At 43.2% G+C, this 17,442-nt stretch overlaps 1 protein-coding gene across 1 annotated transcript; it reads right to left on the bottom strand.

Moving 5' to 3' along the window:
* Positions 1-195: 195 nt before the first annotated feature.
* LOC308175374 (NLR family CARD domain-containing protein 3-like) lies at positions 196-8,464 on the bottom strand (the record flags this gene model as incomplete). The annotated part of the gene is made up of 7 exons (XM_080551048.1): positions 196-1,146; positions 1,459-1,502; positions 1,593-1,727; positions 3,312-3,485; positions 4,600-4,773; positions 6,468-8,265; positions 8,431-8,464. The coding sequence occupies 7 exons, from the start codon at positions 8,462-8,464 to the stop codon at positions 572-574; spliced, it is 2,934 nt and encodes a 977-aa protein (XP_080407174.1). The 3' UTR covers positions 196-571.
* Between the last annotated feature and the right edge of the window lie 8,978 nt (positions 8,465-17,442).

Here is a 17,442-nt window from a genome sequence, read left to right on the forward strand (position 1 = left end):
AGCCTCCACCCACCACCCCCAGCCTCCATCTAATACTGTACCAGGAGCTTTGTACAAATAAATCACGCCTTTATTTTGGAAAGAGATGACGTGTTTACATTTCATCCATTTAATTTGTATTGCTTAGAAACACAAGATGTGCAATAGAAATAAAATATGACAGATACAATATGACAGATACAATATGACATGAGGGCCAAAACATTCTTTATCAATAAAATGACCCTCATACATGATAAAGAACATGATAAAGGACTAATATCATCAGTGTTTCATTTCTGAAGCAACATAAGCAACTGAAGGTAAACATGTATATGTGTCCAATGTGGAATCACAACAATCTTGAAAACACAAAATAAAACATTAAAAAAAGGTTCCATAATCATTTCTATCTGATTGAGTCGTTCTACAACCCTATAATCATCAACTGGGGGCCACCAGTTGAGTTTCACTGTCCTATGGGCTTCTCTGCTCTGCACAGGGACACAGACCTCATGTTCTATAGCAGGGTTCTATAGCAGGGTTTCCACTCTTTTATTACTGTAGGCTACACTGATCTCTTCTTGCCTGTTTACACTTCTCTTTGTTCTTCAGTATAGGCTTCTCTACTGTTCTCTACTCTGCACAGGGACACAGAGTCTCCATACCCCCCCACCCTAAACCCTGGGTGGAGGGGCTCAGTGAATGTGGTTCTGAGTGTGAACAGGAGGGTCAGTGTGTCAGAGGAGACGCTGTAGAAGGACAGAGTGCCGGCCGGCCAGTCCAGATACACTCCTACTCTGCTGGAGGAGGGTGCAGGTAGACTGATTCTAATATCATTGTTCCTGATGGTGTAACTACAATCATTTAAGTACTCCAGGCTCCAGGATTTGTCATTATGTCCCAGCCCAGAGTCTTTACCCTTTCCTTTCCTGTTGATTCCTTTATAAGCCACTCCTATACCAGCGTACCTCCCACTCCTCTCTACCTCCCAGTAACAGCGGCCAATCAGACCCTCTCTACACAGCACCTGTAGCTGGTGGTCAAACCTCTCTGGGTGATCAGGATATGGCTGCTCATTCCACCCCCGTGTCACCTTTCTGTTCTCCTCAGACAGAGAGAGCCAGCTGTGTGGTGTGTTTGGGTCCAGTGTGAGCTCACAGGCATCTGATGAGGAAGACCATTCAAGTTAGTGTTAGTTCACACAAAATAATTATGTCTGGCTGGCTAGTAGGGATGGAACGATGCAGTTAATTATCGATACAAATCTGTGACGATTCAAATCTGTGAGATGAAAAATCAATCGCGATATTTGTTTTGGACAATGCGAGGAATATGACCCTGACCCTAACCTGGCAATATTAACTACTTGTGAGAGAGAATGCTGTAAAAATATACAATAAGTCATGGTATAAGCACTATGCAACTATGCCTCAAACATCAAAACTTCCATCTCCTGATGTTTCTCCTCAAACTTACATCTCCTGAGACGACATGTCAATGAGTCACCACTGTGGTCCTCGCTGTAAAACAAAAAAGAAACATGACATTTGCATGATGAAGAGGTTACCCAACAAGACAGAGAACCCAACAACCATATATTCAGTATTTACCTGGGTCTGTCCACTTCAGCAGGATAGAATGGGTGATTCTCTCTCAGGTTCAGGTCTCTCAGGGGGGAGGTGTTTAAGTTGATGGCGGAGGCCAATGTATCACAGCTCTCCACTGTAAGACCACATCCCCCGAGCCTAGTAAAACATGATCATTGGATAATTGAAGTGTTCACTGGTGACTGAATGGGTGGGTGGATGTGGTGGGTGGAGGGTGGTGGGGGGAGGGTGGAGGGTGGTGGATGTGGTGGGTGGTGGATGTGGTGGGTGGAGAGTGGTGGGGGGAGGGTGGAGGGTGGTGGATGTGGAGGGTGGTGGCTGGTGGCTGGTGGCTGGGGGTGGGGGTGGAGGGTGGTGGCTGGTGGCTGGGGGTGGAGGGTGGAGGGTGGTGGCTGGTGGCTGGGGGTGGAGGGTGGAGGGTGGTGGCTGGGGGTGGAGGGTGGTGGCTGGGGGTGGAGGGTGGTGGGTGGTGGCTGGGGGGGGAGGGTGGTGGCTGGGGGTGGAGGGTGGTGGCTGGGGGTGGAGGGTGGAGGGTGGAGGGTGATGGCTGGGGGTGGAGGGTGGTGGCTGGGGGTGGAGGGTGATGGCTGGGGGTGGAGGGTGATGGCTGGGGGTGGAGGGTGGTGGCTGGGGGTGGAGGGTGGAGGGTGGAGGGTGATGGCTGGGGGTGGAGGGTGGTGGCTGGGGGTGGAGGGTGATGGCTGGGGGTGGAGGGTGGTGGCTGGGGGTGGAGGGTGGAGGGTGGAGGGTGATGGCTGGGGGTGGTGGCTGGTGGCTGGGGGTGGAGGGTGATGGCTGGGGGTGGAGGGTGGTGGCTGGGGGTGGAGGGTGATGGCTGGGGGTGGAGGGTGGTGGCTGGGGGTGGAGGGGGGTGGCTGGGGGTGGAGGGTGATGGCTGGGGGTGGAGGGTGGAGGGTGATGGCTGGGGGTGGAGGGTGATGGCTGGGGGTGGAGGGTGGTGTCCCTTGAACATGTGATGGTGTGTTTGCAGCAGTGTGATCCAGCTGTCCTGTCACCTGACAGACAGCTGCAGCGTTTGACTTAGAGTGCTCCGTCTGAACTAACGCCATGCTTCAGGAAATGACACGGTCACAATCAAACACAGTTAAAGTTACATGATGGAGGATTCTGCCTCTGGGGGTGCTCTTGAGCTAAAAGGGGTTCTATAAATAGTCTGAAAAAATGACCAGAAATGATCTCATTGGTCAAAAAGGGACACTAGGCAGGAAATTGTATATTATATCATAGGAGATTGATAGCCATGATAACTTTATTGAACTGTTATGAAAATTGAATTGTTATTGACTTGGTACTTTTACTGTGCCCTATTGCCTATTGTGTAGTTATAAAAAGCGACTTCCAATCAATACATTTGACTAAGCAAGTGAATCATTAATCCACTAGTCGTAGCAGGAAGAGTAATCTAGCTTTTTTTTGGGACCATACACTCAAAACTCAAGCAAAAGTTTGAGGTAAACAATTAATTTCAATAAAATTCCAGTTCTGTAGTGTATCATTAAGAGTAATCTACTTTTACACTGAAAGAAGACAAAAAGGTTATGACCTTTACCTTATTGTCTCTCTTAACAATGGATATTTCATTTGAGTTCATATTTTAGTAATATTCAGATTTATATTTGATTTCAAACTTTGTTCGTTATTCAAAATGTAATATGTGGATTAAAAGTGAAATAGTGTATATTACCCAGTATGTCTACTCACCCCAGTGTCTCCAGTTTGCAGTGTGGACTCTCCAGTCCAGCAGAGAGCAGCTTCACTCCTGAGTCTTGTAGATTGTTGTAACTGAGGTCCAGCTCTCTCAGGTGGGAGGGGTTTGAGCTGAGAGCTGAGGCCAGCGCTTCACAGCATCTCTCTGTGAGGCCACATCCAACCAGCCTGAATAAGAATTCAATAAAATGATGCAGTAAGTCCATAACAGTTCAGTGTAGCCTACAGTAATAATTACAATACTGATAAAAGATTGTAATCAGTGAGGTCAGCCCTTGACCTTGTTTCTTCTCTTAACAATGTTCTTTACATTGCTTCTCTATATGAGTAGTCAACACAAACATGTGTCACTAGAGGTACGATCGCTTGCTGTTTAATATCAACCTTTTTTAGATTTTCACAATGTAATAACTCATCAAAACCACATTAACAATCTAATGAAGAAGCAGACCACAATCAGACCACATCTCACCCATACTGTCTCAGACACATGTCTACATGCAGTCATTCTTTCAACAATATCATTCTGTCTCCCAATTCAGTCCCTCACCTCAAAGGAAATAACTGAACCAATAGGAAGACTAGAATAGAGTCTATAAGCTCCCCATGGCAACCTTCCGACTTGGACTAACCACTGCTCTGCACTTTCACACTCCAATGACATGACTTTTCAGAATAACACAAATAATCTAGCCATTAAATCTTTCTTTCAGATCCAAAACAATAACTCCCCTCCAACACTCACTGCCCTTCTTCCAAGACAGGAACGCATCACTAGATCAATTTCACTTGCACTTATCCCAGTTCCAGCTTACAAAAACAACTACGGTCAGAGATCATGTTTTCACACGTACACTAAAACCTGGAATGAGATCCCATATTCCATTAGAGCAACAACCTCTATCTCACATGTCAAACATCTGAACACCATCTGAGGGAAGGACACACCTGCAACCACTGACCCAACTCACACACACCATCTCACTCACTCCTCTTAAGTCCTCTGCTTTGTAGAGTTGTGTAGCTGTTTATGTTTTGCTGCTGTCTTGCTTCTGCGATTGTTCTTGTTTTTACTTTTTGTATTGTTATGTGATTCTGTCTTTTTGTGCTGCAGAACAGGAACCAGTTTTAACTGAGTCACAACAGTCACAACCATTTTTAACATCTGTAATGTTACCTTTATTTTTTTCATGTATAATAATAAATACGACAAGAATGAAAGAAAGAAAGAATATGTGGATTAAAAGTGAAATAGTGTATATTACCAAGTATGTCTACTCACCCCAGTGTCTCCAGTTTGCAGTGTGGACTCTCCAGTCCAGCAGAGAGCAGCTTCACTCCTGAGTCTTGTAGATTGTTGTTACTGAGGTCCAGCTCTCTCAGGTGGGAGGGGTTTGAGCTGAGAGCTGAGGCCAGCGCTTCACAGCATCTCTCTGTGAGGTGACATCCACCCAGCCTTCATAGAAAAATATAACAGTAATACAAAAGATGTAGCAGTAAGACATCTGTGGTAATGGTACGATGGTTCTATGTGTTCTGTTCTATGGACTTAAAACAGCTAAACTGAGCTGAAGGGAAGAGCATGGCTGGTTATATTGTTAATATAACATAACATAATATTGTTAATATAACAGTTTAATCTGGTCGTTACATGCTGTAAACTGTCTGTTTACATACCGGTAGGCCTCTTTGATTAGTTTGTTGGATGACACAGGGTGTATTTTCACTGTGAGAGATGCAGTGCCCCGTATTTTGCTGATATTGACGCTGAATGTGATTCTTATTGACTGTGCTATAAACTGGCCAGTCTGCCATTTGTTTTGTTTTGTTTTTATGTGGCATTGGGCACATTTATGTTATATTTTGTTAATACCTGTGGTATTCCAGTTTACTGGTAATCTGATCGTTATTACGATAATTTAACTGTGAAGTTAATGCATTTGCTTTGTGTTTGGTTTGTGCAATGGTTTGCAATAAAAGTCAGGAAATGAAGGGATTATGTCCATGACAGTTTCATTTTAAGAAATAAAGGCCTCCATCTAATATAAGCCTGCCTCCAACAAAGGCCTGGTGCTCTCTGCGGCTCAGTAAATAAAGGCCCAGACAATATCAGAGGATTTACGTTATCTCCATTCTGTCTTTGTCTGGGTTTGTCATATGACAGGGTGTGTGTTGGTCATGTTTTTCATATGACAGGGTGTGTGTTGGTCATGTGTTTCATATGACAGGGTGTGTGTTGGTCATGTGTTTCATATGACAGGGTGTGTGTTGGTCATGTTTTCCATATGACAGGGTGTGTGTTGGTCATGTTTTTCATATGACAGGGTGTGTGTTGGTCATGTTTTTCATATGACAGGGTGTGTGTTGGTCATGTTTTTCATATGACAGGGTGTGTGTTGGTCATGTTTTTCATATGACAGGGTGTGTGTTGGTCATGTTTTCCATATGACAGGGTGTGTGTTGGTCATGTTTTTCATATGACAGGGTGTGTGTTGGTCATGTTTTTCATATGACAGGGTGTGTGTTGGTCATGTTTTCCATATGACAGGGTGTGTGTTGGTCATGTTTTTCATATGACAGGGTGTGTGTTGGTCATGTTTTTCATATGACAGGGTGTGTGTTGGTCATGTGTTTCATATGACAGGGTGTGTGTTGGTCATGTTTTTCATATGACAGGGTGTGTGTTGGTCATGTCTTTCATATGACAGGGTGTGTGTTGGTCATGTTTTTCATATGACAGGGTGTGTGTTGGTCATGTTTTTCACCCAGGAATGTGATGTTGATAAACTCTGTCCCCCGTTGACCTCTGTACACAGTTTAGCAGTTTATCTGATAAGTTATGATGACACCCACTGGTAGAGAACTATAAGTTGTTGTCTGAATGCCAGATTCTTTCATATGCGTGAGGGTGACAGGCAAACCCCTTAATCCCTCCTACTGTAAAGATTGTAAACATCTGAACTTGTTGAATAAACACCACATTTTCTGTCAAGCCGCCGCATATCCGTGTTGGATCGTTAATTGGAGAATTAGCTTTTCATTTGTCTTTTCTAAGGTTGTAGAAATGTATTTTAATTGTTGGTACTAAACACAACACAGAGTCAACAGAGACATTCATAAACAACAAAAGCCAACAATTGAGATACTCACCTGGCTGTTCGTGAGAGTCTGAACACTGGCAGTAGCCCCAGGAGACCCTCCTCTGAACTGGAGTAACGCCTGAGGTCAAATTCATCCAAGTTGCGTTGACCAGTCAGCAACACAAAGACCAGAGCTGACCACTGTGCAGGTGAGGGTTTGGCCTTTGAGCGACCTCCTGACCTCAGGTAGTGTTGGACCTCCTTCTCTAGAGAATCGTCATTCAGCTCATTCAGACAGTGGAACAGGTTGATGCATCTCTCTGAAGAGGGATTTTCCCTGATCATCTTCTTGATGTACTCGACTGTTTCCTTATTGGTCTGTGAGCTGCTTCCTGTCAGTGTCAGAAAAAGCCTTATTAGGCCCTTCTTTTTTAGAAGGCCTTGTAGGAGATTCTGATTGGACTCCAGTGAGAGGCCCAGGAGGAAGCGGAGGAACAGGTCCAGGTGTCCATTCTCACTCTGCAAGGCCTTGTCTACTGCGCTCTTGTGGAGGCTGATGGCTGCTGTCTCTCTGATTGTGGGTGGTGTGTTCATAAGATTGGTATTGCTGTTGTTGAATGTGAGGAACACATACAGAGCAGCAAGAAACTCCTGAACACTCAGATGCACAAAGCAGTACACTTTCCCTTGGTGCAGTCCACACTCCTTCCTAAAGATCTGTGTGCACACTCCTGAGTACTCTGCTTCTCCAACGTCAATGCCACACTCTCTTAGTTCCTCCTCGTAGAAGATCAGACGTCCATTTTCCAGCTGTTGGAAGGCCAGTTTTCCCAGTGACAGAATGATCTCTTTGTCCCAGTGTGAATCTCTGTCATGGTCTCCAAGATACTTCACATTCCTATGTACAGTCTGAAACAACAGGAAGTGTGTGTACATCTGTGTCAGAGTCTTGGGCATCTCTCTTCTCTTTGCTTCACCCAACAGTCTCTCCAGAGTAGTGGCTGAGACCCAACAGAACACTGGTATGTGGCACATGATGTGGAGACTCATTGATCCCTCAACATGTGAGATGATTCTGTTGGCCATGTTCTCATCACTGATTCTCTTCCTGAAGTACTCCTCCTTCTGTGGGTTGTTGAACCCTCGTACCTCTGTCAACCGGTCAACACACTCAGGAGGAATCTGATTGGCTGCTGCAGGTCGGGAGGTTAACCAGAGGAGAGCAGAGGGAAGCAAATTCCCCTTGATGAGGTTTGTCAGCAGCACGTCCACTGAGGCTGACTCTGTGACATCACAACATCTCTTGTTGTTCTGGAAGTCTAGAGGAAGTCGACACTCATCCAGACCATCAAAGACAAATAGAACTTTGTAGTTGTCATAGTTGGAGATTCCTGATGCTTTTGTTTCCACATAGAAGTGATCAAGGAGTTCCAACAAACTGTAGTTTTTGCCGATGCATAAATTCAACTCTCTGAAAGGGAGTGAAAATATGAACTGGACATCCTGATTGGCTTCTCCTTCAGCCCAGTCCAAAATAGACTTCTGCACTAAGATTGTCTTTCCAATACCAGCGACTCCCCTAGTTAACACATTTCTGATTGGTCTGTCTTGTCCAGGTGAGGGTTTGAAGATGTCTTTGCATTTGATTGGTGTCTCTTCTGTAGCTGGTCTTCTGGATGCTGTCTCAATCTGTCTGACCTCATGTTCATTATTGACCTCTCCACTTCCACCCTGAATGATGTAGACCTCTGTGAAGATCTCATTGAGAGGTTTTGGGTTGCCTTGTTCAGCTATTCCCTCAAACACACACTGACACCTGCTCTTATGGGTGAGTTTTAGTTTAAGTTGGAACTTCTCAACAGCGTCCCCTGAGGGAACAAATGTTGACAAAAATGTTAAAGTATTTTATTAACCTTTTTGTAAACACACAATCATAGTCAGTAAAAACAGGAAGAATAGCTTATATTTGCACAACAAGGTTGATATTCAGTAGATCTAGTCACATGACAGACTCGATAGTAGGAAGCTCTTACTCTCCAGTGTGACAGTGAGCTCCATCTGGTTCATGGCTCTCAGCATCTGTCCAGCCCCCTTCCTGGCCCCCACCCTCTGCCTCTCATCCTCTTCAGGCAACTGAAGAAGAAATGAAAACCGCTTCTCAAGTCAATGGAAAAAATACATTGTACTTGTTGTTGTATGACATATGGAGTCAAACCATATGCAGATGTTATCTTATCTCAGCATATTGTTAGGGCTCCCTCCTATAATTACCATAGGACTTGGTCAGATGAAAAGCAAAAAATAAATAAATAACACATTGAAAAAAACTTAAAGAGACCAAAACAAGTTGAAATTGGGTTTTTATTTTAGGAAAACATATTTATTTTCAATGTCAGTTAGAAATGATGTTGTCTGAAGCCCTGGTACCTTAACAGCTCTTGATACAGTATCATGGTGCTAGATCACTCATCACTGTGAATGGTCTGCCAGGGTGCAATGGAGCTCTCTCTCCACCAGGAGGCTAAAGCACTGGTACATCTTTGTGTACAAAGCATTGATAGGGCAACTCCCTCTGTATCTCTGTTCCTTACTAGATCAGCCACTCAGTCCTAGTAGTGTTACTAGAACAGTATTCTCACCCGCTGCTGCTGTTCCTCAGGCTAGAACTGAGACAGGGAACATACTGTATATGTTTCCCATAAAGCCCTTCATCCTGGATCACACTTCAAACATTTTTAAGTTAGTATCCTTGCCTTTTTTTAACACTACGAGCGCGACGTTTTTTCACCTACTTTTAGCGCAACGAGGTGTCGAATCACACGACCACTCTTCACAATGGGGGAGTGTGTACTGACGCACAAAGATCGCTGGATGGCGATGTCACACACGAAGAGAAAATGACAAGATCACTACATTGATTGAAACTGCGGGAGCTTTACTAACGAATGAAAGTTGATTATCATTATTAAAAAAGAAGAGTAATAAATATTGCAATATTGTGTTATCATAATTATGAGCTTCACAGTGATAAAGTCTGTTTATTTGTCGTGAACTTCGCCGGTAACGTCAGCCTGTCAGCCCCTGCAACTGCTCACAGGGGTTGTTATATGTAATTATATGGAATGGCTGAATATGTTCATTCTTTTTATTTTGATTACATTATATAATTCTATTTGGTATAATGACAAATAAACTTGAAACTTGAATGATCTCACAGGAGCGCGTACCTGCACGGAGCGTTCATGTGCCGCAACCTGTTATAGTTAGTTTCAAGAGTACAGAATGATAAATCATTCAGAATGTTATTGGTTTTAATATTTCACAATCTGCCAGAATAAGCACGCTCCCTCGCACACCCAGCCCATCATTTTTAATGCCGCTAATGTGTGTAATGAAAAGTGTGACAATGTTGAAAGACATGATGTCATAATCTAAATATAAAACCTGGTTGGATAAAATAAGATTCTGTTGTGATTGTGTTGACATTGTTGTGATGTCAAAAGAAATCTTGGTTATGTAATGTGTAAAGTGGAGAGGAGATTGATCGGGACTGCGAGAGTTTTCATTACTAACGAATGATGGTTGATTATTATTATACAAAAATAATAGTTGAGCACAGTGTGTGCCCCCTTGCTACCTCTGCTGATATAAAAGAGAATTGCAGCTTCAGAGAAAAAGATGGCAGCCGAATACCAAGGCAAATACACAGAAACACACAGAAATACAGCAAAATCGCTTTACACTAACTCGATTTTGAAAATGTAAAGATGCTGGGTGGTAGAACGCACATATCTAGGAAAAGTAATGAAAGGAGGGTCCTGAAATTTGATCGAGTGCAAAGGTAGAATTTTTTTTGTACTCACTGAGATTAAATGACACCTCACGGCTGCCCTAGTGTTAAGTCTCTGATCAACAACAATGTTTGTGATGCTGCAGTTGTTTTGTATTTCATAATGCGTTGGTAACTTGACATTTAGTATTTTCTGTATATTTGTATTGTTGTAACATTTCATGTACACACTGCTACTTCCCTGTGTGCCTTCTTGCCAGGTCACCCTCGCAAAAGCGGTTTTAACCTGAACTTTGAAGCCATTTCATGGACCCTGATTAATTCTACTGAAACTCTGATAACTCATTAGCCAAGACCCACCCTCACAGCTTACAAACAAGAGCCTGGACAATACCTTTGACTGGAAATTAATTTGACAGATGGCTTAATTTTTACAGGTGGCTTTACAAATGTAAAACAAGACTCACCTCAAACACAGAGGACAGGTCAGGACCACTGGGGATCTCTGCCTCTGATCTGGGTCGGCTCCTGTGGAAATAAAACACCTTGTCTCAATGTTGGCCTTGTGTCATATTCTCCTTGTTGCTTTTGGTTGCTCAGAACACTTTGTATCATTCAGAGGTGTGCTCTGTTCCATAAACATTATTAGAAGTGGAAGTGTAACCAGATTGTCCATCCATATATCACAGATATAATAATAATGATGGTTATAATCATGCCTGGTGAGGCAGCAGGGATTCCTTCACAGGTTCTTTACAGCATTAAAGGGATGTTAGAGGGTGTGAGGACTCGTGTGATATTACCTTTGTTCACTGTCAATGTTTTCTTTAGGAAAATGTAAGGGAGGTTCCATCGACCGATCACTCTTCATGGACACACAGCTGGGGGCATAGCTGCATCCTGATTGGACAGTGCTGTAACAAAAGACAGGCTTTCAGTCTTTGGGCCAATCCCAATTCACCCCTACGACTTCGTTTTCACCCCTATGGCTTGATTTGCGCGTTCACGTTTAGGGGGAGGGCTATCCCAATTCATATTTCATCGAGCCATGGCTTCATTTCGAGGGCTAACTATGGCTTCATTTCGAGCGATTTCAGGACCAGACTAGCTTCGAAGCCATAGGGGTACGCTACCCCTTGATTCCAGGATGCATTGCGAATCATCTACAGAAATCTTATGTCGCTCTATTCAATGCGGAAATGTCATTTTACTTTCTCTGTAATTACTTATTAATAATAAATATATATATATATATATATATATGATAACCATCTTATTATCTTAGTTTAATGTCATTACAATGCATTATATACCTTTTATTTATAACAAGCATAACCAAAAAAATCCCTTTTATGTCGGTGCTGTGTCTAACGTTACAGTATGCAACGCTGCATGACAGTCGAGCATTTCAGAGATGTACAATCATAAATCAATTATTACCTGTGGCGTTTGACAGCGGATGATGGTACACATATGTAAAGTTATCAGTCAAACGTTCTGCTGACTTGTACATGATGCGCATTTTTACCTATTTCCATGTAGCGGCACCCGCAATCTAATCTGAGCAGTTGTTATTATGTTATATTATTAATGGGTTGTATCATTCATTTAAATGCATTATAGACCTTTTCTTTATAACAAGCACAACAACAACAAAACGTTATTATGCCGATGTGCTGTGTGTCTAACGATACAGGCAGTCGAGCATTTCAGAGATGTACAATCATAAATCAATTATTACCTGTGGCGTTTGACAGCGGATGATGGTACACATATGTAAAGTGATCCATCAAACGTTAGTTTAATGTCATTACAATGCATTATAGACCTTTTCTTTATAACAAGCATAACAAAAAAATCGCTGTTATGCCTGATCACTTCCATTAGACTACTAAAGCAGTACACCGGAGCACTCATAACTGCGCGTTTGTCACAGGCTGACAGTCACCCTGTTCCTCTGCCCCGGCAACTGACCCATAGAAATGTGCGCGATTAACATTTCAGAGATGTACAATCATGAAATAAATTGTGGTGTTTGACAGCGGATGATGGTAGACATATTTAATGTAAAGTTATCTATCTAAAGTTTTCTATCCACAGGCTGATATGTGCATGATAGGCGCGAATTCCCCCCCCCCCCCCCCCCCCCCCCCCTTGGTGGTATAAATTGTATTGCGGCATACCAAAACAACTCGCAATCTAATCCGAGCAGTTGTTATTATGTAATATTATTGATGGATGTGACATTTTTGATGGAGGGCAGTGAGCGGGAAACTCATCAAGGACATGTAGTTAATTAATGCAGTGGACAGCGGCTGTTTCTCCAGCGTTCCTGTCACTTCGGATTTCGGAACGTCATAAAATTAAATATGTAAGTCATGCATTTTTCCATGTTTCCCATTGATGGTATATGACACCGTAAATGTAACTAAAGTTCAGCTGCAAAGTTGTTGCACTGTTGTCCTAAATCAGTGCAGACTGGCAGGGTAGGAGCACAGGTTTCATACAGGTTAGAGCTTATTCTGTCATGGTCTGATAATGAAGCATTGTTCTTTTTTATTTGATGACTTGTTTGATCGATTGATAGCGTAAAAGTGAAGTTGTGAATGAGTCGCGAGCGTCAATGCTTTTCTACGATACTCCTGATGACGTATCCGTCGTGAAGGGCTGTCCCAATTCAAAGGGGTAGATTTCAACCCCTATGGCTTGTGGCTCTGTTCGAAGGCCTTGGCTTGAAATCGAGTCACACTCGAAAACGAGCCATAGGGGTAGAAAAGGGAATCGGGATTGGGCCTTAGACTCACCACACACACACACACACACACACACACACACACACACACACAATCTCCACATAGTGCATTGTACATGTAGAGGTTGTGAGGACTTGTGTGATATTACCTTTGTTCACTGCCAATGTTTTCTTTACGAAAATGTAAGGGAGGTTCCATCGACCGATTACTCTTCATGGACACAAAGCTGGGGGCAGAGCTGCATCCTGGCTGATCTGAGCTGGAATACAAATGTAGATAACTCACTCTATGAGTTAGAACACACACACACACACACACACACACAGGTTGCTCTCTCTCTCCTCTCACCTCAATGGCTCCATGGTCAAATGATGTAGTGGCAGCCAGTCCCACACATCTGACTCCACGGATCACAGGAGAGGACTGAATCAGCCTGAGAATCACAACGTGAATTTAATATAAAGACACACATGCAGTACACTCTCACTCTCTCTCTCTCTCCATCGCCTAAATGGTAAATAAATGGACTGACTTAAAGCCCCTTTCACACACACAAGCCTTCCCAGTAGATTCCATGCAATTTCCAGGGTCGACGTAAGAGTGAATGGGACTGACCAGGGAAATCCGCTCAGGCAATTTCCCTGGTCGAGACCATGTATAATTCCATGAAATGTACAAGGTGAATTGTCTGCATGTCTGAATGGACCCTGATTATTACCTGGTCAGTCTCCTTTCACAGCTGTCAGCAGGGCAGAGCGCATAAGAACTGCCCCAGACTCCCAATATCACTACTGCTAAATATAATTCCACAACTGGACTTAATTTCCAATCATAGTGGGGGTATGATATATGGCATTTTTAACGAACTCCCAGCAAAACACGAACATCTGCACTCAGTTGAACATAAACTAAACTATTTAAATGCTGCTATTGTTTGCGAAGTTACAAGAACCTTACATCACACCATTTTTTTTCAAAGGATGCGAAGTTGTCATGTAGCCCATGGAGACGTTGTAGTTGATCCCAAAGACTGTCCAAACCCAGGATACCCTAGGGTTAGACCAGCAGGAAAACACTACTACATCTTCTATCATTCTAACTCAGGGCATATACAGGAATCTTGAGGTTAATTTCAATATCTTTCTAAGACTTTTTCTAAAGACCTTGTCAATATTTTTCCAGACCTCACCGCCACTAGGGGGAGCTGTAACCGTTGACATCAGTGACACCTTTAACTTAACAGGTTTAGTTCGCAATAGACTAGGGGTGCCGCGGCACACTGGGGCGCCGCCTGGCGTCTTCCGGGGTGCCGTCAAATAATTATATATTCTGACGAATGAATGAATAAATCTATAAATAAATAAATGCAATACATCATCAAAATCTGTCTCGCGCGCCCCTTTCCCATGTCACAATGTCAATACCGGGTTCAGCGTAAGGTCAGTGTGTCTGCATGCAGCCTGCATTGTTTTTTCATTTACCGCGCAAAGACATTTTCGAGAGCAATGAACAAGCAAACAAGCAGAATCATGGAACATGACAAACTGACAACAGATCATCCATCACAAGCTAGTCATATGCTGAATATTTTGTTCGGATGAAAAGTCACCATAGCCGTCCAGAACAGGTAATGATGAAGTGCGCCAAAGTTTCTGATAAAGCGTTCCGAAATTATTGCTAAGGCGAAGAAGCCACACACTATAGCCGAGTCCGTAATATTGCCAGCATGCACAGCAATAGTTAATAACATGCTAGGCCCACAAGCTGCAAAAGAGATAGCAAAGGTCCTGCTGTCTGACTGTACAATTGGAAGGCAAATCAATGACATGTAAAAGGGTCCTATCCTATGTTCCCCGCTCCCGAAAAAGGGTACGATCGGGCAGGGCAGTCTCGCTCGCCGGCAGCGTGTGGAGGTGGTTGTTCGATATGGATGATCGGTGACATTATTCTCTCGTCCGACTTCGGAAGCTAAGCAGGGTTGGAAAGTTCGGGAAATAACGCACGGTTTCGTTTTCATGCAATGAATTTAATACATCCAGACAAGGATGCGCGCAGCGGGAGAGAGAGACGGATTTTCTGGTTTAATAACTCTGCATCCCCGGTGTTTACGTTGAATGGACTGGATAGGTGTTTCCAATCAAATGTGGGAATATGAAAATGAATGTGTTCCATAAATTCCCGCGTTTGTTCGGTCACTGTGTCATGTTTATACAGCACGGTTACGTGCCTGATGCCTTTGATGCACACTTGCCTTTTTCACTCCCTCCTCTCTCTCTTAATAATAATAATAATAATAATAATAATAATAATAATAATAATAATACAACTTTTATTTGTATCAATAGCCGCTGAGTGTGTGTGTGTGTGTGTGTGTGTGTGTGTGTGTGTGTGTGTGTGTGTGTGTGTGTGTGTGTGTGTGTGTGTGTGTGTGTGTGTGTGTGTGTGTGTGTGTGTGTGTGTGTGTGTGTGTGTGTGTGTGTGTGTGTGTATGGGGCTGTCTGGGTGATGCAGTGTCGTTTTTGAATAGCTATATTTTAGACTGGGGTGCCTTGAGATTTTATCGACTTTTGAAGGGTGCCGTGACTGAAAAAAGGTTGAGAAACGCTGGACTAGACCACTATCATACAACACAATGTCCGGTTCATCTTTGTTTTTTAATAAAACTAATACATTCACGAACTTTTACTAAAAGCTTTTAGGACTCAAACTCTTTGGACAGAGTCTAATTCAGAAACATATCTACAAAATGCAAGACCTCATAAAATCGTGATAAGACTTTTTAATACTTATTAAGGGTCTTGATTTTCCCAAAATTGATTTATCAACTTTTAGTACTTTTCAAGACACCGCGGATACCCTGACACACATGTAACTTACTATCACTTCCTTCAACCCTAACCCTAGTCTACACACATACAACTTACACACAATATCACTTCCTTCAACCCTAACCCTATAGTCTATACAACGTACACACAATATCACTTCCTTCAACCCTAACCCTATAGTCTACACACATACAACTTACACATAATATCACTTCCTTCAACCCTAACCCTATAGTCTACACACATACAACTTACACATAATATCACTTACTGTTTGTGGATCGTTTCTTGATACTCGACACAGAATGTAACATGGACGAAGAGGAAACACGCAGCAGGACAAATATCACAAACGAAAGTAACTTCACCGTGGTGGTCATAGTAGGTATGTTACACAACATGACCAGAGGGGGGCGCCAGACTGTCTCTCTGAGGCCAGACTGTCTCTCTGAGGGGCGCCAGACTGTCTCTCTGAGGGAAGGGGCCAGACTGTCTCTCTGAGGGAAGGGGCCAGACTGTCTCTCTGAGGGAAGGGGCCAGACTGTCTCTCTGAGGGAAGGGGCCAGACTGTCTCTCTGAGGGAAGGGGCCAGACTGTCTCTCTGAGGGGGGCCAGACTGTCTCTCTGAGGGGGGCCAGACTGTCTCTCTGAGGGAAGGGGCCAGACTGTCTCTCTGAGGGAAGGGGCCAGACTGTCTCTCTGAGGGAAGGGGCCAGACTGTCTCTCTGAGGGAAGGGGCCAGACTGTCTCTCTGAGGGAAGGGGCCAGACTGTCTCTCTGAGGGAAGGGGCCAGACTGTCTCTCTGAGGGAAGGGGCCAGACTGTCTCTCTGAGGGAAGGGGCCAGACTGTCTCTCTGAGGGAAGGGGCCAGACTGTCTCTCTGAGGGAAGCTCCTGCGCACCTAAAGAAGAATCGCATCTTCGCCAGCCTCCCAAACGACAGGGAATAATCTTCCATCGTTCAAAAGTAACTTTCCATTGAAAAGAGCATATCATCTAATAAATATGTTAGTATTATCAATAGTTTCGCGTGCAAACTCGCACAAGCAGACCCGACGGGCAGCCGTATGTCAGATGGGATTCTCTCACCCAGAGACTGTCTTGACTAGTAAACTCTGCAGTCATTTTCACCGATCATTCATGTCACATAAGCTATCTTTTAGTGTTATATTCTTTAAAAGACTACTTTAAGCAAGTTTAAAATACAATGATTATATTTCTGACATTGATTGTTAATAAAATCCAGTTATTTGACGAAATGGTGATAGGGTTTTGTTGATTCAGAGAAGTCGCCATTGGCAATCGCCCACATTCTCCATTCTTGTTAGATCTTCTTACATCTCACAATATATTTTACAACACAAGTGGATCCTTTTGGACTGAAACCATCATACATAATTGTGTATGGTTTTAAGTAGTACATATTCAATGTTTGTTATTTTTATTAAAGTGATTCATTGTTTCCCATCAGGTTGATTCAGATACCAGATTTGTGCATGTAGCCCCTAATGATTTCTTGTGATATGCACATTAGCGCATACTTAATGAGTATTTACCTCATTTGCATATTTACATTTGTTGTTAAATAAAACTTGTTCTATACATGTTTGCTTTCACTATGTTAAGTTTCATTATGATAGGAGTAAAGTAAAACATATATCCTATTCTGGAGGG

This window comes from Nansenia antarctica (genome assembly GCF_963989245.1).
Source record: "Nansenia antarctica genome assembly, contig: SCAFFOLD_214, whole genome shotgun sequence".
In the NCBI taxonomy this organism is placed as follows: Eukaryota; Metazoa; Chordata; class Actinopteri; order Argentiniformes; family Microstomatidae; genus Nansenia; species Nansenia antarctica.